The following is a 23,222-nucleotide window of genomic DNA, read 5'->3' as shown; positions in this document are numbered from 1 at the left end:
CCTATTTGTTTTCTCCTTACTTCATTACATTATCCTGTCTGATCTCTTGAGTGTTTTCAGAAATTTCTGTTTTCATTTCAGATTTCCGCCAGCTTCACATTCATTTTCTTTTTGATCTTACTTTATTTGTGGATCAATGGGATCTCTTCTAGGGAATGTATGACCTATACAAAAAGGACAAGTTACCCTGAAGCTGGCCAGGGACAATATTCTTGTGGGCAGAGTTGGTAAGGCTGCTGGGGTTTAAACTGGTTTTGCAAGAGGATGGGAACAAGACTGACAGGCCAGGGTGTGGAGCAGTTGGTGTAGAGGTAGATGCAGCATGTAGAGAGTGTGACGAATGATAGGGCACTCGATCAGGTAAAGTTGCAATCAGTTAGATGGGTTGAGGTATATCTATTTCAATGTGAGAAGTATCAAGAACAGTGGTGATGAACATAGAGCATGGGTCAATGCATTTAACTATGACACTGTGTCGTTTACAAAGACTTGGCTATCACAACGGTAGTAATGGTTCAACCCAAAGATGTGTGAAGTGATTCACTTTGGGAAGTCAAATTTGAAGGCAGAATAATACAGGGTTAATGGCAGGATTCTTAGCTGTGAGGAGGAAGAAGAGCTTGGGGTTCACTTCCATAGATCTGTCAAATTGTCGTGCAAGTTGATAGGGTAGTTAAGCAGGCATATGATGTTTTGGCCTTTATTAGTCAGAGTATTGTGCTCAAGAGCCATGAAGTAATGAAACAGTTGAAATAATGTGTTCAGTTCTGGTTGCCTCATTATAGGAAGCATGTGGATGTTTTCGAGAGTTTGCAGAGGGGATTTACCATGATGCTGCTTTGACTGGAGAGTATGTCTTATGAAGATAGGTTGAGTAACTTAGGGCATTTCCCTTTGGTGTAAAGGAGGATGAGAGGTGGCTTGATAGAGATGTACAATATGATAAGAGGCATTGATAGAAGCCAGAGACTTTTTCCCAGGTTGGATGCATAATTTTAAGGTGATTGCAGGAAAGCACAGGGGTGATGTTAGAGGCAAGTTTTATACAAACAGGGTGATGATCATAGGCGCAGATGCATTAGGGACATTTCGGAGGTTATAAAATAGAAACATGGATGATAGAAAAATGGAGGGTTATATGGGAGGGAAGGGTTAGATTGATCTTGGAGTAGGTTAAACGGCTAGGACAGCATTATAAACCAAAGGGCCTTTACTGTGCTGTAGTATGTTCTGCATTCATGTACAGTAATCAATGTTTCCATTGTGGTCTCCTTTACAGTGGGAAAACAAAATCCAAATTGGGTGAACATTTTAGAGTCCTGTCCACAAGGGTGACACTGAACTTTATGTTGCCTGTCACTTTAATTCTCACCATATCTTCATTCTAATCTATCTTGCTGTGGTTTGATACATGAAGCTCAGCTGTATCTTAACTTCTATCTAGACATCGAATAGTCCTCAGGGTTCATAATTTTCCATAGATGCTGCCTGTCTTTCTGAATACTTCCGGCATTTTCTATTTATTTCAGTTTTTCAGTGTCTGCAATTTCATTTTGCCTTTTATTTGTTTTCCTGTCAAAAGAATTTTCTTTGCATTTTCACCTAGTTCATCCCCGTGGTTGTGGATTGCATATTCACATCACTCTGGGTGAAGCAGTTTCTCCTTATTCCCTAGTGGAATCAATAGTACCAAAAATAAAAGTATGGCCTCTAGTTCTGATCTTCTCTATTAAAATTCATTTAAACTACCTGTTTACTAGAAAATGTCTCAGGCTGCTAAGTCTTTCTTGATAATTACAACCTCTAAACAATCTGCCTCAACTTGTCAAGAACATATTTGAATGTCTCAGCAGATTTATATTTTTAAATAATAGTGCTTCTGAAATGAGATTCCCCCTCAGTCTTCTAAATTCCAGCAAGTACAGGCCCAAAGCTATCGAACGCTCCTCATATGATAAACCTTCCATTCCTGGAATTATTTTCATAAACCTCCTTTGAATCCTCTTTAATATCAGCACATCCTTTCTTAGATAAGAGACCCAAAACAGCTCACAACACTCAAAGTGAGGCCTCACCAGTGCCTTATAAAGCCTTAACATTACATCCTTGCTTTTATATTCTAGTACTCTCAAAATGAATGTTAATACTGCATTTGCCTTCCACACCACTGACTCAACCTGCAAATTAACCTTTAGGGAATCCTGCACGAGGACCCCCAAGCCCCTTTGCACCTCAGATGACCATACACTTCCCAACTCTGTATTCCATCTGCCAGTTCTTTGCCCATTCTCCTAATCTGTCTTCGTCCTTCTGCAGACTCCCTGCTTCCTCAACACTACCTGCACCTTCACTTATCTTTGTATCAACACAAACATGGACAGAAACCATCAATTTCATCATCCAAACCATTGACATACAACATAAAAAGAAGCCATCCCAAAACAGACCCCTGTGGAACACCACTAGTAAATTTAATTTACTTTGAACTGATTAAACTAGTGATTAAATGTCCAACTAAACAAGTCCCTTCTAGCTACAAGGTCCATATCCAGAGCAACACACACAAAATGCAGGAGGAACTCAGCAGGTCAGGTAGCATCAATGGAAATAAATAAACAGTTGATATTTTGGGCTGAGACCTTTCTTCAGAACTGAAAAAGAAGGGGGAAGACAACAGCATAAAATGGTATAGGGAGGGAGAAGAAGAATAGCTAGAATGGGACATGTGAAGCCAGGTATGTGGGAAAGGTCAAAAGGGATGGAGAAGGAGGAATCTGATAGGAGAGCAGTATGGGCCATAGGAGAAAGAAAAGGAGGAGGGGATCCAGGGTGAAGTGATAGTCAGGTGAGAAGAGGTAAAAGGTCAGAGTGGGGAATAGAAGAAGAGGGGAGGGGAAAGGAAAAAATTAGTGAAGGAGAAATCAATATTTATACCATCAGGTTGGAGGCTACCCAGATAGAAAATAAGGTGTTGCTCCTTATATATAGTTTCTTGATGACACTAAACTGAGTGGAAAAGCAAATTGTACAGAGGATGTGGAGTCTGCAGAGGGATATAGATAGGTTAAGTGAACGGGTCAAGGTCTGGCAGATGGAATACAACATTGATAAATGCAAAATCATCCACTCTAGAAGGAATAATAGAAGAGCAGATTATTATTTAAATGGTGAAAGATTGCAGCATACTGTTGTGCAGAGGGACTTGGGAGTGCTTGTGCATGAATCACAAAAAGTTGGCTTGCAGGTAAAACAGGTTATTAAGAAGGCAAAAGGAATGTTGGCCTTCATTGCTAGAGGGATTGAATTCAAGAGCAGAGAGGTCATGCTGCAGCTGTACAGGGTACTGGTGAGGCCGCACCTGGAGTACTGTGCGCAGTTCTGGTCTCCATACTTGAGGAAGGATATACTGGCTTTGGAGGCAGTGCAAAGGAGGTTCACCAGGTTGATTCCAGGGATGAAGGGGTTAACCTATGAGGAGAGATTGAGTCGCCTGGAACTGTACTCTCTGGAGTTCAGAAGAATGAGAGGGGATCTTAGAGAAACATATAAAATTTTGAAAGGGATAGATAAGATAGAAGTAGGAAAGTTGTTTCCATTGGTAGGTGAGACTAGAACTAGGGGACATTGCCTCAAGATTCAGGGGAGAAAATTTAGGACGGAGATGAGGAGAAACTGTTTTTCCCAGAGAGGTGTGAATCTGTGGAATTTTCTGCCCAGGGAAGCAGTTGAGGCTTCTTCACTAAATATATTTAAGAAACAGTTAGATAGGTTTTTACATAGTAAGGGAATTAAGGGTTATGGGGAAAAGGCAGGTAGATGGAGCTGAGTTTACGTACAGATCAGCCATGATCTTATTGAATGGCGGGGCAGACTCGATGGGCCGGATGGCCTACTCCTGCTCCTATTTCTTATGTTTATGTTCTTATGTTCCTCCACCCTGAGAGTGGCCTCATTGTGGCACAAGAGGAGACCATGGACTGACATGTCAGAACAGGAATGGCAATCAGAATTAAAATGCTTGGCCAGCAGGCAGTTCTGTTTTTGTCGGATGGAGCAGAGGTGCTGAATGAAACAGTCCCCAGTTTATGACGGGTCTCACCAATGTGGAGGAGACTACATCAGAAGCACGGGACACAATAGACGCCGCCAGCAGATTCGCAGGTGAAGTGTCTCCTCACCTGGAAGGACTGTTTGGGGCCCTAAATGGAGGCGAGGGAGGAGGTGTACGGGCAGGTGTGGCACTTGTCCCGGCCGCCTGCAGGGATAAGTACTGGGAGAGAGATTAGTGGGGAGGGACGATTGGACAAGGGAATTGTGGAGGGAGTGAGTCCTACAGAAAGCAAAGAAGGGGTGGAGGGAAGGATATGTTTCGTGGTAGGGTCCCTTTGGAGATGGTGGAAGTTGTGGAGGATGATGTGTTGTCACTGTTAGGCAGCAGGAAGATGGGGAACGCGCCAATGCTGCTCCCTTCCTTCTCTGCATATTCATGTGCCAATCTAAGAACTTCTTAAATGCCTCTATCATATTTTTTCCTACTAACATCTTTGGAAGCACATTCCAGGTAACCACCAGCCTCTGTTAAAAAATACTTATTTGCACATCTCCTTTAAACCTACTCTGCTCAACTTCAATGCATGTCGTGTTAGGTATTTTGACCTTAGGAAAAGATACAGGCTGTCTACTCTATCAATGTCTCTGATAATCTTATTTTTTTTTCTGTCAGCTCTCCCTCAGCCTCTCTGGCTCCAGAGAAAGCAACACAAGTTTGTCCAACCTCTCTTCATAGATCATGCAGCATTCTAATAATCCTCCTCTGAAATCTTTGTCAAAAGCCTCCAAATGCCTTCCCATAATGGGGCAACCAGAACCGAATTCAAAACTCCAAATGTGGTCTCCCCAGGGTTTTATTTATTGGGATACAGCACGGAATAGATTCTTCCGGCCCTTCGAGCTGCATCACCTAGCAACTCCCAACTTAACCCTAGCCTAATCACGGGACAATTTACAATGAACAATTAACCTACTAACCGGTATGTCTTTGGACTGTGGGAGAAACCCAGAACACCCAGGGAAAACCCATGCATTCCACAGGGAGCACGTATAGACTCCTTACAATGACAGTGGAAGTGAACTCTGAACTCCAGTGCCCCAAGCTGTAATAGTGTCGAGCTAACTGTTATCCTCCGTGGTGTTCCTCCTCCAGCTGTCACACATAACAATTGCAAAGGTGCGAGAATAACAGGGATGTTGTCATGGGAGACTACAACTTCCCCAATACTAATGTCAGCTCCTTATTTCAAAAAGTTTGAATGGAGCTGAATTTCACAGGAATGTCCAGGAAGAATTCTTGACTCATTATGTAGACAAACCAACTAGTTTGTTGTTGTTTTTCAATCATTAAGTGAGTCCAACTCTTCGTGACCGCATATACGCCTGCACACCAAGCCTTCTTGTTGGAAACTGCCTCTCTAAGATCCCTCAAGGTCATACGCATTGTCTGAGTAATATTATCCATCCATCGTAGCCTCTGTCATCCTCTCCTTCTTTTGCCTTCTGTTTTACCTAACATGAGGTCTTCTCCAAGTGATCCTGTCTTCTCATGACATGGTTTTTGTCTCATAATCAAGCCCCCTAGTGAGCAGTCTGGCTGTATTTCTTCAAGTTTTGACTTGTTGGATCTTCTTGCTGTCCAACGAACTCTTAACACTTCCCTCCAGCATCCAAGTTCAAAGGCGTCAATTCTTCTGTATTCAGCCTTACGGATAGTCCGGCTCTCACAGCCATACATCACAACTGGAAATACCATAGGCTTGACTCTACAGATCTTCGTAGACAATGTCATGTCCCTGCTCTTCAGTATTTTATCTAAATTTGCCATTGCTGCTCTCCCCAGAAGTAAGCACCACTTAATTTCGTGGCTGCAGTTGCCTAGTGGAGAGGCCATATTGGGTTTGTTACTCGGCAATGAACCCGGTCAGGTGTAGGATTGCTCAGTGGGAGAGCATTTCCGGGACAATGGCCACAACTCCCTGACTTTTACTAAAGCCTTGGTGAGGAGTAGGAGCTGATAATAGATGAAAGTATTAAATTGGGGGAGGGTGAATTATAATGTGATTAGGCAGGGACTGGGGACCATAAATTGGGAACAGATGCACTCAGGGAAATGCATAAAAGAAACAATTTTTTTGTTTAGGGAGCTTTTGCTGTGGGTTCTGGATAGGTTTGTCACATTGAGCTAGAAGATGCACGAGAAGGCCTTGGTGAGTGGGATTAAGGAAGAATCCTAAGGCATTCTACCTGTGTGCGAAGGAGAAGAATGGACAGTGTGAGTGTCAGACCGATCAGGGATAGTAGTTAAAACATGTGCCTAAAGTTCAAGGAGTTAGTGTATTCAGTATTCACCAGTGAGAGGAACATTGATGTTTGTGAGGACAGTGTAAAACAGACTGAGTGAGGATGTACAGGAACTTTTGAAAAGCATTAGATGTATGTCCCTGGGCCAGATGGGATATATCCCAGGTTATTACAGGAAGCGAAGGAAGAAATTGCTGTTCCCTTGGCGATGATCTTTTCATCCTCACTGACTACAGGATATGTACCAGATGTTTGGATAGTGGCAAATGTTATTCCTTTGTTCAAGAAAGGGAGTAGGCATAACCCTGGGAATTATAAACCTGTGACTCTTACTTCAGCGGTAGGCAAATTATTGGAGAAGAGTAGTAGATGCAGGATTAACAAATATTTAGACAAGTATAATCTGAATAAGCATAGTCAGCATGGCTTCATGAGGTACAGGTCATGCCTAATGAGCCTGACTGGATTCTTTAAGGTTGTGACAAAGCACATTGATGAAAGATGTCATATTGTGTATTGGCCTACATTAGGTGGTGGATTAAGTTCAAGAACCTAATCATGGGGCAATTTATAATGACCAAATAACATAGCTGGTACATCTTTGATGTCAGAATTGAACTCCGAACTCCAACGCCCTGAGCTATATTTGTGTCGTGCTAACTGCCACACTGCCGTGGCACCCCATATGCATTACACATCTTAGACTGGCACTTGAATATGCAAGGACATGAACCTAATGCAGGCAAATTGGATGAGTATGAATGAGTAGACTGGTTACCATAGATATGGTGGGCTGGAGGAACCATGTTAAGGCACTATGACACTAAAGTTGCCACTTTAGAAAGAATGGGGATCTTTCTTTTTCCCTTTATCTTTCTTTATCTGAGGCATTTATCTGAACATTTTAATTTTCAAATGACTTGCATGAAAAAGTGGTTGGGTGGGTTTAGCAGAGATACCAAGATGAGAGGTACTCTGGATGGTGCAGAAGATTGTCAAAGGATGCAGCAGAATATAGAACACTTGCTGATATGGGTGGAAAAATGGCATATGGAGTTTAAATGTGAAGCATTGCACTTTGGGAGATCAAACATAAAGGAACAGTAGACTGTTAATGGCAGGACAATTAACAGTGTTGATGTGCAGAGGGATCTTGGGGTCCACATTCATAGCTCCCTAAAGTTGCTGCATGTTTTGATAGGGTGGTAGAGAAGATGAGTGGCAAACACCACTTGCCTTTAGTAGTTGAGATACTAAATTCAAAGGTAGTGAAGTTTATAGAACTCTGGTTAGGGTGCATCTGGAATAATACATTTGATATTTTATTAATACATTGCCTCCTTTAGAGGAGGGTGTGGAGGCCATGAAGAAGGCACAGAAGAGTTTCACCAGGATACTGCTTGGATTTGAGGGCATGCAGTACACTGAGAGCTTGGAAAAACTTGGGCATTTTCTCTGGAGTGCCAGAGGCTGAAGGAAGAGCTGATGGAAGTTTATGAGATTATGAGGAGCACAGATAAAATAGACAGAGGTATCACTTACCCAGGATTGAAGTATTTAACATGTATTTAAGGTGAGAGTGGTGTTCAAGGAGATGTGTGGACAGGTATTTTTTAACAGTGCCTGGAATGCACTGCCATAGGAGGCAGAGTAGGTATTTAAGAGGCATGGAAATGTGCAGAAAATAGAGGGATATGGATGTGTGTAGGCAGAAGGAAGTAGCTTAACTGGGCTTTTTTAAGTACTCGTTTAGTTAGTTAAGCACAACATCACAGGCTTAAGAGTCTTTTTCAGTGCCATACAGAGCTATATCTTATGTTCTAAAAGAAACTGCTATGAAGGGGTAACATGTTTGACTATGAGTTACTATTGCTCACATTTTCCCAAGTGATGGATTGTAAACGTTCCTTAGTTATGTCCTTGGTCACCTGTTAAATCTTTCCAAGAAGTACAGTGCCTATAAAAAGTATTCACCATCACCCTCCCACCCCTGGAAGTTTTCATGCCTTTTTGTTTTACAACATTGAATCACAGTGGATTTTATTTGGCTTTTTTTTTTGACTGATCAACAGAAAAAGATCCTTTCACATCAAAGTGAAAACAAGTCTCTACCAAGTGATCTAAATTATTTACAAATATAAAACACAAAATAATTGATTGCGTAAGTATTCACTCCCATCAAGTCAGTATTTAGTAGATGCACCTTTGGCAGCAATTACAGCCTTGAGTCTGTGTGGATAGGTCTCTATCAGCTTTGCACGTCTGGACACTGCAATTTTTCCCCATTCTTTTGTACAAAACTGCTCAAGTTCTGTCAGATAGCATGGGAATCATGAGTGAACAACCTTTTTCAATCCAGCCACAAATCCACAATTGGATTGAGGTCTGGACTCTGACTTGGCCACTCCAGGACATTAACTTTGCTGTTTTTAAGCCATTCCTGTGTAACTTTGGCTTTATGCTTGGGGTCATTGTCTTGCTGGAAAACAAATCTTCTCCCAAGTTGCAGTTCTCTTGCAGACTGCATCAGGTTTTCCACCAGGATTTCCTTGTATTTTGCTGCATTCAGTTTACCTTCAACCTTCACAAGCCTTCCAGGGCTTGCTGCAGTGAAGCATCCCCATCGAATGATGCAGCCACCACCATGCTTCATGGTAGGGATAGTGTGTTTCTGATGATATAACCATATAACCATCACAGCACGGAAACAGGCCATCTCGGCCCTTCTAGTCCGTACCGAACTCTTACTCTCACTTAGTCCCACCGACCTGCACTCAGCCCATAACCCTCCATTCCTTTTCTGTCCATATATCTATCCAATTTAACTTTAAATGACAACATCGAACCTGCTTCAACCACTTCTGCTGGAAGCTTGTTCCACACAGCTACCACTCTCTGAGTAAAGAAGTTCCCCCTCATGTTACCCCTAAACTTTTGCCCTTTAACTCTCAATTCATGTCCTCTTGTTTGAATCCCCCCTATTCTCAATGGAAAAGGCCTATCCATGTCAACTCTATCTATCCCCCTCATAATTTTAAATACCTCTATCAAGTCCCCCCCTCAACCTTCTACGCTCCAAAGAATAAAGACCCAACTTGTTCAATCTTTCTCTGTAACTTAGGAGATGAAACCCAGGCAACATTTTAGTAAATCTCCTCTGTACTCTCTCAATTTTATTGACATCTTTCTTATAATTCGGTGACCAGAACGGTACATGATGTGTGGTGTTTTGGCTTATGCCAAACATAGTGTTTAGCCTAATGGCCAAAAAGCTCAATTTTGGTTTGATCAGACAATAGAACCTTTGTCAGCTGACTTCAGAGTCTCCCACATGCCTTCTGGCAAACTCTAGCTGAAATTTTATGTGAGTTTTTTTCGAGAGTGGCTTCCTCTTTCTCTTTGCCACTCTCCCATCAAGCTGCGACTAGTGAAATATCCAGGCAACAGTTGTTGTACGCTCAGTCTCTCCCATCTCAGCCACTGAAGCTTGTAACTCCTCCGGAGTTGTCATAGGTCTCTTGGTGGCTTCCCTCATTAGTCCCCTTCTTGCACAGTCACTCAGTTTTTGAGGACAGCCTGCTCTAGGCATTTTTACAGCTGTGCCATATTCTTTCCATTTCTTGATGATTGACTTGACTGTATTCCAAGGGATATTCAGTGACTTGGAGATTTTCTTGTATCCACCTCCATTTGGTGTGTCACGTTAAAGGGGAGTGAATACTTATGCAATCAATTATTTTGTGTTTTATAATTGTAATTAATCTGTAGAGATATGTTTTCACTTTGACACAAAAGAGTCTTTATCAGTGTCAGAAAAGCCAAATTAAATCCACTTTGATTCAATATTGTAAAACAATAAAACATGAAAACTTCCAAGGATGAATACTTTATTTAGGCACTGTATGCTTTATAGTATCGACAATATAATACAGAGACACAGGGGGTGGCCATGCATTGAATGGGGATTAGAGCATTCCCCTTACCTCATTGAATGTTGCCATTTAAAAAATCAGTTTGGATAAAAGCACTTACATGGCAGAAACCATTCCAACTTTTCCCATGATTTTCCCATGATCCTGAGTGAGCCTTTATTTATTCTACAATCTACTACACACTCCTTCCACACTTCAAGTTGAATGAAATTATAACAAATAGAACATACAACATTACACCACAGAACAAGCCCTTCAGCCTGCAATGCTGTGCTGACCTTATAATGCTACCCTAAGGTCAATCTTATCCTTCTCTCCTAAGTAGCCCTCTGTTTTTCTATCATCCATCTGCCTATCTAAGAGTTTCTTAAATGTCCCTAATGTATCTGCCTCTACCTTCACCCCTAGCAGGGAAATTCATGCACCCACCACATCCTGTGTAAAAAAAAAGTTACCTCCGTCATCAACCCTATACTTTCCTCCAAACATCTTAAAACTATAGCCTCTTATATTAGCAATTTCACCTTGTGAAAATATCTTTGGCTATCCACTTATCATTTTGTACACCTCTATGAAGTTACCTAACATTCTCCTTCACTCCAGAGAGAAAAGCACTAGCTTGCTCAACCTATCTCCTTATTCAGGTAGCTTGCTGGTAAATCTGCTTTGCATCCACTCTAAAACCTTCCTATAATGAAGTGAATAGCATTGAGCACAGTATTCCAAATATGGTCTAACCAGGGTTTTATAGAGCTGCAACAGTACCTCACAACTCTTGAACTCAATCCCCATACTAATGGAGGCCAACACACCCTATGTCATCTTAACAATTTTAGCAATTTGCACGGCAACTTTGAGGGACCTTTGGATGTGTACCCCAAGATCCCTCTGTTCCTGAACACTGTCAAGAATCTTGGCGTTAACCCTGTAGTTTGCCTTCAAATCCAACCTTCCAAAGCCAATCACTTCACACTTTTCCAGGTTGAGCTCCATCTGCTACATCTCAGCCCAGCTCTGCATTCTGTCATTGTTCTATTGCACCCTACAACAACCCTTAATTCTATCCACAATTCCAAAACCTTTGCATCGTCTGCATACAAACTAACCCGCCTTCCACTTCCTCACCCAAATCATTTGCAAAAATCATAAAGAGCAGGGGTCCCAGAACAGATCCTTTCATAAAACCACTGGTCACTGACATCCTGGCAGAATACTCAACATCTATTATCACCCTCTGCCTTCTGTGGGCAATTCAATTCTATACTGAAACAGTCATGTTTCCCTAGATCCTATGCCTCTTGACTTTTTGAATGAGCCTGCCATAGGAACCCAATCAAACACCATACTAACATCCATATACATGACATCCACTGTTCTACCTTCATCAGTGTGCTTTGTCACATCCTCTAAGAATTCAATCCAGCTTGTTAGGCATGATCTGCCCCTCATAAAACCATTCTGACTATCTCTAACCAGATTATCCTTCTCCAAATACTCATAAATCTAGTCCCTAAGAATCTCTCCAATAATTTTCCACCATTAAAATAAGATTCACTAGTCTATAATTCCCTGGATTGTCCATACTTCCTTTCTTGAACAATGGAATAATGCTTGCCTAATTAATACACACAAAATGTTGGAGGAACAGCAGGCCAGGCAACATCTATGGAATGGAGTAAACAGTCGACGTTTCGGGCCAGGACTCGTCACCAGGACTGGAAAAAAGAGATGAGAGCCTCCAAAAAAATAAGAGATGCCACCATCCGGTCATCTAGTATTGCTTCCACGGCCGGGTGAGGATGCAAAGATTATTGTCAAAGGTGCAGAAATCTCTTTGCTTGCTTCTGCTGTAACCTAGGGTATATCCCAACTGGCCCCTCGGACTTATCTGCCCTAAAGTTTTTGAAGAGTTCACTTTCCTTTCTCTTTCTTCACATCAACATATTCCATCATATCAGCATGTTTTACGATGTCCTCACAGTCATTAAGTTTCCTCTCACTGGTGAACACTGAAGCAGAGTATTCTTTAAGGACCTCCCCAACCTCCACTAATTCCAGGCACATTTCCTCGACTATATCTGATCAGTCCTACCCACACTTTGGCTATTCTCCCGTTTTTCACATATATTCAGAATGCCTTGGAGTTTCCCTTAATTCTACTCGCTAATGCCTTCTCAAGATCCCTACTAGCTCCCCTTAGTCAGTTTTTCAGATCCTTCCGGACTACTTTATAATTCTCCAGAGGCCTGTCTGACCCTTGCTTCCTAAACCTTAGGTAAATTTCTTTCTTCTCTCTTGACTAGATGTTCCACATCTCTTGTCAACCTTACCATTCTTTCCCTACCTCAGTGGGACAAACCAATCCAGCACCTATGGAGTGCTCCCGAAACGATCTCCACATTGCTGTTCTCTGAGTACAGTACGTCTATTCACAATTTATGGTCCCCAGTTCCTGCCTAATAGCATTAAAATTCTCCCCCCCCCCAATTAAATACTTCCCCATATTTTCCCATGTCTGTTTCTATCTCTCTCCAAGGCAATAATAAAGGTCAGGGAGTTGTCATATTGTATGAGTTTATATTATAGGTGATATTATATTAATACCTTAAACACAATAATTCTCAAAATATCACAGAACTCATTAGATTAAGGCGGATCAAAGCATACAATGATGAATGCCCTACTGGGAATAACTCAGGAAGCTGAGATCCAGGGTATTCAACTCCCCTATATCACACAACTCAGATTATCTTAACACTATGCCAAAATAAAATTCAGACAGAAGCCATTCAAGCCACTGTGCCTGTGTCAGCCCTTCAAGAGATTTCTCCAGATAGGCTTCTCATCTGCCCTTCTCAGAACCCATGACAAAGTCAAAGTTGATTTTGTTGTTATACGTGCAACTATGTGTACGTATACACAATTATATGCACAATGCAATGAAAACTTATTTGTCACAGCTTCGCAGCACATAGCATCATATCAACAAGAATAAAATGTAAGTGAAACCAATGGTAAATTATGCACAATTTTTACAAGAAACACAATTAGAACAAAAAAATTATTTTAGTTGAAGCGATTAAATTGGTCAGAGTGTTGCTGAACTGTAGTGATCAAAGTTTCACCGGTTAGTTCAAGAACCAAATGGTTGAAGTTGTTCTTGAATCTTGTGGTGTCAGACTTCAGGTCTGACCTGGGAAAAATCTTCTGTAAATAATTTTTAAACATAAAATAATGTATAATTTACAGATCACCAGGAGGAAAAAGTCTGCTGGTGTCTGGAGCTCTTCCATTGAGAGTAGAAAGCTGCAGGTTGGAGCCATGCTACATGGGACCATCAGTAGCAGAGAAGGCTGTGAAACTCGTATTGGCTGTGCCTACCACCATACATGAAGATTCACCCAGTCTTCCATGCTTCTCAGCTCAAGCCAGTGACTTCCACACCCCCTTACTCCGGTCACCCTATAAAACCATGAGACTATAAGACATAGGAGCAGAATTGGGCCATTCGGCCCATCGAGGCTGCTCCACCATTTCATCATGGTTGATCCATTTCCCTCTTAACCCCGTTCTCCTGCCTTCTCCCCATAACCTTTCACACCCTAACTAATCAAAAACCTATCAACCCCCAGCTTAAATATACCCTGTGACCTGGCCCCACACCTGCCTGTGGAAACCAATTCCACAGATTCACCACCCTCTGACTAAAGAAATTCCCCTCATCTCGGATCTAAATGGACATCCATTTATTTTGAGGTTGTGCCTCTGGACCTAGACTCCTCCACCAAAGGAAATATTCTCTTCATATCCAAACTATCCAGGCCAATCAACATTCAATAAGTTCCAATGCGATCCCCCTCATTCTTCTAAATTCCAGGAGTACAGGCCCAGAGGTTTCAATCACTGCTCATATGATAACGCTTCATTCCTGGAATCATTCTCCTCTGAACCCTCTCTGATGTCAGCATATCCTTTCCTGAATAAGGGGCCCAAAACCGCTCACAATACTTCAAGTGAGGCCTCACCAGTGCCTCATACAGCCTCAGCATTACACCCTTGCTTTCCTCATCCTCTGGAAATGAATGCTAAAATTTTGCATTTGCCTTCCTCGCCACCGATTCAACTTGCTAATTATCCTTTAGGGAATCCTACATGTGGACGCCTACATCCGTTTGCAACTCGGATTTTTAAATTTCCTTCTTGTTTAGAAAATAGCCTATGCTTTTATTCCTTCTACCAAAGCACATGACCATACACTTCCCAATGCTGAATTCCAGCTGCCAGATCTTTGCCCATTCTCTTAATCTGTATGTCCATCTGCAGTCTCTCTGCTTCCTCCACACTACCTGCCCCTCCACCTATCATCTGCAAACTTGGCCATAAAGCCATCAATTTCATCATCCAAATTATTGCCATAAAACGTAAAAAGAAGCAGTCCCAACACAGATCACTGTGGAATACCATGAGTCACCAGCAGCCAACTCAGAAATGATCCCTTTATTCCCACTCTTTGCCACTACAGCCCATGCTCTATCCATTCTAATATCTTACCTTGTAATACTTTGGGCTCTTATCTTGTTTAGCAACCTCATGGTTGTCAAAGGCCTTCTGAAAATCCAAGTACTCAACAAGCAGCCTTGTCAAAGGCCTTCTGAAAATCCAAGTACTCAACAAGCAGCCATTCTCCTTTCTCTATCTTGTTTATTGATTTCCTTGGTTCGGTAGAGTTCTTATTAAAACCCAGTGAACTGTTCATTCTGTCTGTGTCTCTCCCTCTGTTCTGGGCCATTGTTTAATGTTCTTGAGACACTGCTTCTTGAAAATGACTTGATGGTGGAGAGGGTTGTGCACGTGTGTCTACAATCCCCTGAACCCTCTTTGAATTGTGCATATTTAATTAGAATTCCCATCACTGAACATCATGTACTAGAGTCTTTGATGACATACTAAATCTCCCTAAACTTACAAAGGTGTCGAGGCACAGGCGTACATTATTCATGATTGCGTCAATGTGTCGAGCCCAAGATAGATTCTCTGAGCTGTTGACTTCTAGGAACCTGAAACCTTTCACCCTTTCTACCACTGACCCCTCAGTGAGGACTGCTGTGTGTTCTACCATCTCCCCTTTCCTCTGGGCTTCAGTTACAATCAGTTCCTTGGTCTTGCTGGCTGCGTGTGAGATTGTTGATGCAACACCATTCAGCCAGCCAATCTCTCTCAATCCTGTATGACCCTTTATCTCCATCTGAGGATCTTCCAATAACTGTGATGCCATTGGTGCATTTATAGATGGCATTTGAGATGTACCATCAAATCTATTGAATAGTGCAAGGCTTAGACTAGACGTGGAGAGGATGGTCCCTACCATGAGAGAATCGATGACCATAGGGCACAGCCTCAGAATATAACAGGCCATGGAAAAATATTGATTCACAACCAGTCTGATCGGTCCAACATAGTATCATCTATCACATCCAGATGCGAACCAGATATTAGCAAATTATCAAGCGAAGTGACTTCCTGCACATCTTGCTTACAAATTGGTCATTTCAAAGAAATGAGGGGAGGGTTAAATATCTCTGAGTGTGCATGATCAACAGTCAACCAGCAGATTCTGTTCCACCTTCACTGTTACTGAGAGCAGTACTGGGGCAATTCACTTCAATCTACATAAATCTGAATCCAATAGGTGTGGTAAAGACTGGAATTTGATGAAAACCTAACTGCAGAGAATAAGAACACATTGTCCCACTCAAACTGTTCCAATGCAATGACGAAATAAGCATATACATGGCCTTTCCTGCACACATCTGGGGAAAATTAGCCAATAATATACAATTTACAAGAAGCATGATCGTGTGATTGAACAGTATCCTATCTCTATCAATGTCTTCAAAAATGGCAGAACTAGTAGCCTAAAGAGATAACAACTCACTGGACAATTGAATTCAGGTTATGTTTTGTTAAATGTAGTTGCAATCAAAACTGATACAATGGCAAGAAATCTCAGTACCACGGCAAGCTCTCAAAATCAAGGAAATATTCAATTGTGTATGGAGCATCAGAAGAGGTTGCCTCTGATGGTCACAATATCTGACAAAAAGATTACATTGGATAGATGCCATCCAGTGTACAAACTCTTGGATGCTTTGCTACAGTCTAGTCCTTGGTCACAAACTAGCAAGACAATGAAGGCTATCACCTCCAAGTTTCCCTTCAAATGATACATCACTTTGACTTGCCTACGTGGTTTTCTTACGTTGTTGAGAGAGTGTTGTTTCCCCTACCTACCATTATTCTGAAGTGAAGCAGTAAATCAGGAAAAAGGGTGGATCAATGGTTTCTGTACATTGGAAAAGCAAGACAAATTTAGCTTTATTAGCACCATTCACACTTAGGCTTCATTGGTATATTCACTAAGTTGTAAAGGAATGAGAGAATAATAATGATAACTTAAAAAATGTGGCTACAACGTTTTTCACGTTAGGTGGAAATACGCTTAAAATATAGTCACTGAAGTAAAATAAATCAAAACTGATTTTTGCTGTATTGCGGTGGCTTTATTTTATCTGTTTTATGGTGGTAATAGTTGAGGAATATTTATTGCAAAGGCTGGATTGTAATATGAGTTAACAAGGTGTAAAAAATTACTATCAGGGAAGTGCTGACACAACAGTCTTGGGCATTACAATAAAATAGCTGTGTGGGGAAGATAAGGCATCACAGCAAACTCCTCTGCCTTTCTTTGTTGAAATATTGTCCAGGATATTGATCCCATGGTTGGGCAGTTGGAAAGTCATCTATTTAATGCTGTCTAATAGCTAAATGCAGCAATTAAATAAAGTTCAGCTATACCCCGTCTTGATTTGCCCTTGACCAACAGGTACATTTGCTGACATAGTGACATTGGTTGACTATATATATTACTCATTTAACCTGGAGTTGAAAATCTGTTCTGAATTATAATAATAATAATTATAAGTCAACACTTAAAGTGCAGAAACTCTTAAAACTATCTCACCCCACCTCTCCCGATTGATTAGGAATCAGGTTAACTATTTTAAGCTTTGCTGTGCTGTTATTTCTTTGAACACATTTTTAAAGACATAGTTCAATCAGTTCTTTAATTCTGAAACGCCCTTTCCTGAAACAGTAGGCATAATAGAGATTATGATTTAACGTCATTCTCACCACCGAACACCATGTTTAGAAATTATGAAACCACCTTACCTAAATTTAACAGAAAGGAAATGTGAATTACCAACATTCCCAGTAATTCCATTGCTGGTTGTGTGCACTTTTTCGCTACTTTCACATCACAAGCTTTTTCCCTTTTTCGCCGTTATCCCACAGATTGACATCTGATTTTCTTTCTGGTCGTGCGCCTGTCACAGACCCGGAGAAAAGAACAACTTAAAAAGCACCATTAAACAGTATCAGCAGGTTGACTGAAACATTCCCAGCTTGTGTTAAAGGCGGATTCCAGCTTCTCTATCTCAATTGTTCCCTTTTCCTGTTTCCTGTGGGAACAGCAGAGGACAGCAGTATCGGATGTAGCAGGACGCATAGCCAAACAGACTGGCCGTTCTGAAAGTGTCAGCAGCACGGACCAATGGTCTGAAAATATCCAAGAATTCAAGCTAGCAGGGGCCTTCTCAACATGGAGGGACGCATTGAACTTACTCAAAAAATAGGATGTTACACACGTGTTCACAGACAAATGACAGGTGTAGAGCCTAAATTATGAAAGAGGCAAGATTCCACTTCCATAAATGACGCACAGGAGGGGTTTGAGACTCATCTTGGATTTCCTGTAGGTTTTCATTGACGTTGCCTACTGGTTTTCATCCCACTTCATCATTTTCATCGGAAATTTTAATGACATGAATGTCAATTAAGTAAAACATAACTCCAGTAATCAGCTATCCAGGTTACTCAAAACCCACTCACCAATGGCTCACCAGCTGAGATCTACCGAGTTCTCTTCACTCTCATGGATGAGGGTGGGGAGGGTCGGGGGGTGGGGGTGGGAAGTGGGGATAGTTGACGGAGGTGGTGGTTCCTGCCCTCCTCTTGCACCTCTCATCCCAATCCCACTCACCAGGCCTAGTCCCTAGTCCCCAGTCCCTGTGCTTCCTGTCCACTTACCAGAATGTTTTAAGTTTTCTCACCTGCTTCCAGCTTAGAGTCATAGAAAAGTACAGCACAGAACCAGGCCCTTCAGCCCATCTAGTCGGTGTGTCATGTGTGACACCCAGCAGAGCTACCGGACGGATGATGCTAATGAGAGAGATAAGAAAGACAATGGAGAAACATTCAAAATGCTAATAAGAGAGAAGAGAGGGATGAACAGGAAAGAAACACAATTCAGATATTGACAGACCGGTTGCTTTGAACCTGAACTGTTTGAAGTTTGATGGACAGGTGATACCCCAGCAGGGGGATAAAAGGAGCAGGTTTGCTAAGGCACGCGACACACCACGAGACCCTGGAAAGAGCAGTGTGCCCCCACAAGTTGGTGGAAGTTTGGAGGACCGGTTCGCGGGAACCGACCAGAGGCTCACAGGGTGTAAAAGTCTGATCGGTGGGAACCTGGGGTGTGTGTCCCCCTTTGCCTGGGTGCCAGGTTCACCGCGGAAGAATTATCATATCCGGAACAGAGGGGTCACAGTCGGTGACCACAGCGGGATTAGAAGACATCAAAGGGTCTGCCCGAAACCAACTGCGAAGACATCAAAAGGTCTGCCTGAAACCAAATTGCATCACTCTCTCTCTCTCTCTCTCCCCAATGGTACCACAACAGCGATTACTGCGAACTGCACTAAACTGAACTGAACTCTGCTTCACTTAAGACTGATCATTTTACCCCTAGACTGCGATAGAGCTTGGTTGATTCCTATCACCCTAGTTCTGTGTATATGTGTGTATTATCATTGCTAACCTGTTACATTTATATCCTTATGACTAGTGTACTGTATTACTTATTTCTCTAATAAAACTTTATTAGTTCCTAGTAATCCAGACTCCAACGAGCGTTCCATTTCTGCTGGTTTGGCATCCCAGTTACAGGGTACGTAACAGGTGCTAAACCATTTAAGCTGCTTAGTGCCATCAATGTGCACTCGGACCATAGCCCTCCATACCCCTACCATCTGTGTACCTATCCAAGCTTCTCTTAAGTGTTGAAATTGAGCTCGAATACACATCTTGTGCTGGCAGCTCGTGCCACACTCTCACAACCCTCTGAGTGAAGATGTTTCCCTTCATGTTCCCCCTAAACATTCCACTTTTACTTTTAACCCGTGATTTCTAGTTGTAGTCCCACCCAACATTGGTGTAAAACATGTGCTTGCATTTAACCTATCTATACTGCTCATAATTTTGTACATCTCTATTAAATCTCTCTCAATCTTCAATGTTCTGAGGAATAAAGTCCTAACCTTCACAATTTTTCCTTATAACTCAGGTCCACCAGTCCTGGCAACATTCTTGTAATTTTTTTCCTGAATTCTTTGAGGGCTACAGGGGTACTCTGCACTATACCTCAACTATACCTCTTCCCACCCTGCCACATGCAAAAATGCCATTCCCTATTCCCAGTTCCTCCGTCTCCGCCGCATCTGCTCCGAGGATGAGGTTTTCCGTTCCAGGACATCTCAAATGCCCTCTTTCTTTAAGGATCATGGTTTCCCTTCCGCTGTCATCAATGATGCCCTCACCCGCATCTCCTCCATTTCCCGCACTTCACTCCTCATCCCATCCTCCCGCCACCACAACAGGGACAGAGTTCCCCTTGTCCTCACCTACCACCCCACCAGCCTCCGGATCCAGCACATTATCCTCCGCAACTTCCACCATCTTCAACAGGACCCCACCACTTAGCACATCTTTCCCTCTCTACCCCTCTTTGCTTTCCACAGGGATCGGTCCCTCCGCGACTCCCTGGTCCACACGTCCCTCCCCACGGATCTCCCACCTGGCACTTATCCCTGTAAGTGCAAATGCTACACCTGTCCCTACACCTCCTCTCTTGCCACCATTCAAGGCCCCAAACAGTCCTTCCAAGTGAGGCAACACTTCACTTGTAAGTCTGTTGGGGTCATCTATTGCATCTAGTGCTCCCAGTGCGGCCTCCTCTACATCGGTGAAACCCAACGCAGATTGGGGGACCGCTTCGTCGAGCACCTCTGCTCCGTCCGCCATAGCAGACAGGATCTCCCAGTAGCCACCCACTTCAACTCTGCTTCCCACTCCCATTCAGATATGTCCATACATGGCCTCCTCTACTGCCATGATGAGGCTAAACTCAGGTTGGAGGAGCAACACCTCATATACCGTCTAGGTAGTCTCCAGCCCATTGGTATGAACATAGAATTCTCCAACTTCCGGTAATTCCCTCCCCCTCTCTTCCTCTACCCTATGTCACTCTGCCCCCTCCCCCAGCTGCCTATCACCTACCTCATGGATCCGTCTCCTTCTACTACCCATTGTGTTTTCCCCTATTCCTTCTTCACCTTTCCTGCCTGTCACCTCCCTGCCTCCCCTCCCCAACCCCTTTATCTTTCCCCTTACTGGTTTTTCACCTGGAACCTACCAGCCTTCTCCTTCCCACCCTCTCTCCCACCGCTTCTTGACAGGGCCTCTGCCCCTTCCCTCTACAGTCCTGACGAAGGGTTCCGGCCCGAAATGTCGACTGAACTTTTCCATGGATGCTGCCCGACCTGCTGAGTTCCTCCAACGCGTTGTGAGTGTTGCTTTGACCCCAGCATCTGCAGATTATTTTGTGTTTACTCTGCACTGTCTGTTTAGCCCTTTTCACCTTCCTGACTGTCACCCAGTCTCTTAGGTCCTGCACCTTAGGTGTAACCATCTCTCTATATGTCATATCTATCATCCCCTCAGCCTCCAGATTGATCTGGAGTTCATCCAGTTCCAACTCCAACTCCTTAACGTGGAGTGTTAGAAGCTGCAGCTGGATGGACGTTGCGCAGGTGAAATTGTCAGGGTCACTGGAGGTCTCCTTGCCTTCCCACATCTCACAAGAGGAGTATTCCACTACCCTGCCTGGCATCTCTACTTTTCTAACTGTGCAATTATAAAGAAGGAAACAATAAATAAACTGGAAAAAAAATCTACCTACAGCTTTGTTGCCTTCTCTCACTCAAGCTTCTCCTTGCTGAAGTCTCGAAGACTGTCTGCTCGCGCTTGCCCCTGCCTTATTTGTTCTTGCTAATCAATCTCAATTTCAACAATAGCAGTTCTTCCTTCACGTCTGGCAGTTAAGAAAGGTAACTCATTTGTGGTTTACAGATAATATAATATATAAAGTGAACACAGAACGTCAAACAGTACAGCACAGTATAGGCTGTACTGACCTTTTAAATTACTCCATAACCAATCAATTCCATCCCTTCCATAGAGCCCAAAACTTTCCATCCATGTGCCTATCTCAGAATCTCTTAAATATCCTGAATGTATCAGCCTCTGTCATTACCTTAGGCAGTACAGTCTGGGCACTTACTACTCTCTGTGTAAAACACCTACTTCTGACATCTCCCATGTCTTCTTCAACTCGCTTTAAAAGGATGTTCTCTGGTACCTGGGAAAAAGGCACTGGCTGGTCACCCTATAATCTTATACACCTCAAGAGAAAATCTGCAGATCCCAGAAATCCAAGCAACGCACACAAAATGCTGGAGGAACTCAGCAGGCCAGGCAGCATCTATGGAAAAGAGTAAACAGTTGACGTTTCGGATTGAGACCCTTCATCGAGGCTGGAGAAAAAGTTGAAGTCTAACTCGAATACACCACTTGTGCTGGCAGCTCATTCCACACTCTGAGTGAAGCTTCCTCTCATATTCCCTTTAAACATTTCACCTTTCACCCTTAACTCATGACTTCTAGTTGTAGTCCCACCCAAATTCAGTGCAAAATGTCTGCTTGCATTTATCTTATCTACACTCCTCATAATTTTCTATACTTATATTAAGTCAGAGTAAGAAGCTGGGGAAGGAGAGGAAGTAGTACAAGGTAGGAGATGATAGGTGAAACTGGTAGAGGGGGAGGGGTGAAGTAAAGCACTGGAGGGTCAATTGGTGAAAGAGATAAAGGAGAACACAGAAGGCCATGGAAGATAGGGAAGGAGGAGGAGCATCAGAGGGAGATGATAGGCAGGTAAGGAGATAGCTGAGAGAGGGAAATAGGAATGGGGAAGAAGTATTCTAAAGGCATGATGACACAACTGTGGCTAATAAGAGAAGTCAAAACCAACATAGGAGCAGAAGAGAGGGCATATAATAGAGAAAAATTTAGTGGGAAGTTAGAAGATCGGGAAGCTTTTCAAAACCAACAGAAGGCATCTAAAAAGGACATTAAAAAGGTGAAGATGGAATACAAAAGTAAGCTAGCCAGTAATATTAAAGAGGATACCAAAAGTTTCTTCAGATACATAAAGTGTAAAAGAGAGGTGAGAGTGGATATCAAGCTGCTGGAAAACGATGCTGGAGAGGTAGTAATGGGGACAATGAAATGGCGGACTTACTGAATAAGTACTTCGGATTAGTCTTCACTTTGGAAGGCACTAGCAGTATGGCGGAAGTTCTAGGTGTCAGGGGCCATGAAGTGTGTGAAGTTACCATAACTAGAGAGAAGGTTCTTGGGAAGCTGAAAGGTCTGAGGGTATTGCCTGCTGAGTTCCTCCAGCATTTTGTGTGTGTTGCTCGGATTTCCAGCATCTGCAGATTTTCTTTTGTTTAAAGTAGATAAATCACCTGGACCAGATGGTGTACACTGCAGGGTGCTGAAAGAAGTGGTGGAAGAGATTGTGGAAGTATTAGTAATGATCTTTCAAGAATCACTAGGTTCTGGAATGGTTCTAGAAGAATAGAAAATTGCAGATGTCACTCAAGAAGGGAGAGATGCAGAAGAAGGGAAATT

General features: G+C 42.6%; 1 protein-coding gene across 1 annotated transcript in view; it reads right to left on the bottom strand.

Moving 5' to 3' along the window:
- tek (TEK tyrosine kinase, endothelial) overlaps nt 1–17,879 on the bottom strand; it is a 248,182-nt gene extending 230,303 nt beyond the window's left edge. Inside the window, exon 1 of the mRNA XM_063048906.1 lies at nt 17,517–17,879. Within this exon, the coding sequence (XP_062904976.1) occupies nt 17,517–17,568 (52 nt within the window). The 5' untranslated portion in view covers nt 17,569–17,879. The remainder of the gene's footprint in view (nt 1–17,516) is intronic.
- Between the last annotated feature and the right edge of the window lie 5,343 nt (nt 17,880–23,222).

Source organism: Mobula hypostoma, chromosome 5, assembly GCF_963921235.1.
Source record: "Mobula hypostoma chromosome 5, sMobHyp1.1, whole genome shotgun sequence".
Taxonomy (NCBI): Eukaryota; Metazoa; Chordata; class Chondrichthyes; order Myliobatiformes; family Myliobatidae; genus Mobula; species Mobula hypostoma.
Note: the sequence above shows the minus strand (reverse complement) of the source record. Positions and strands in the feature narration are given on the sequence as shown.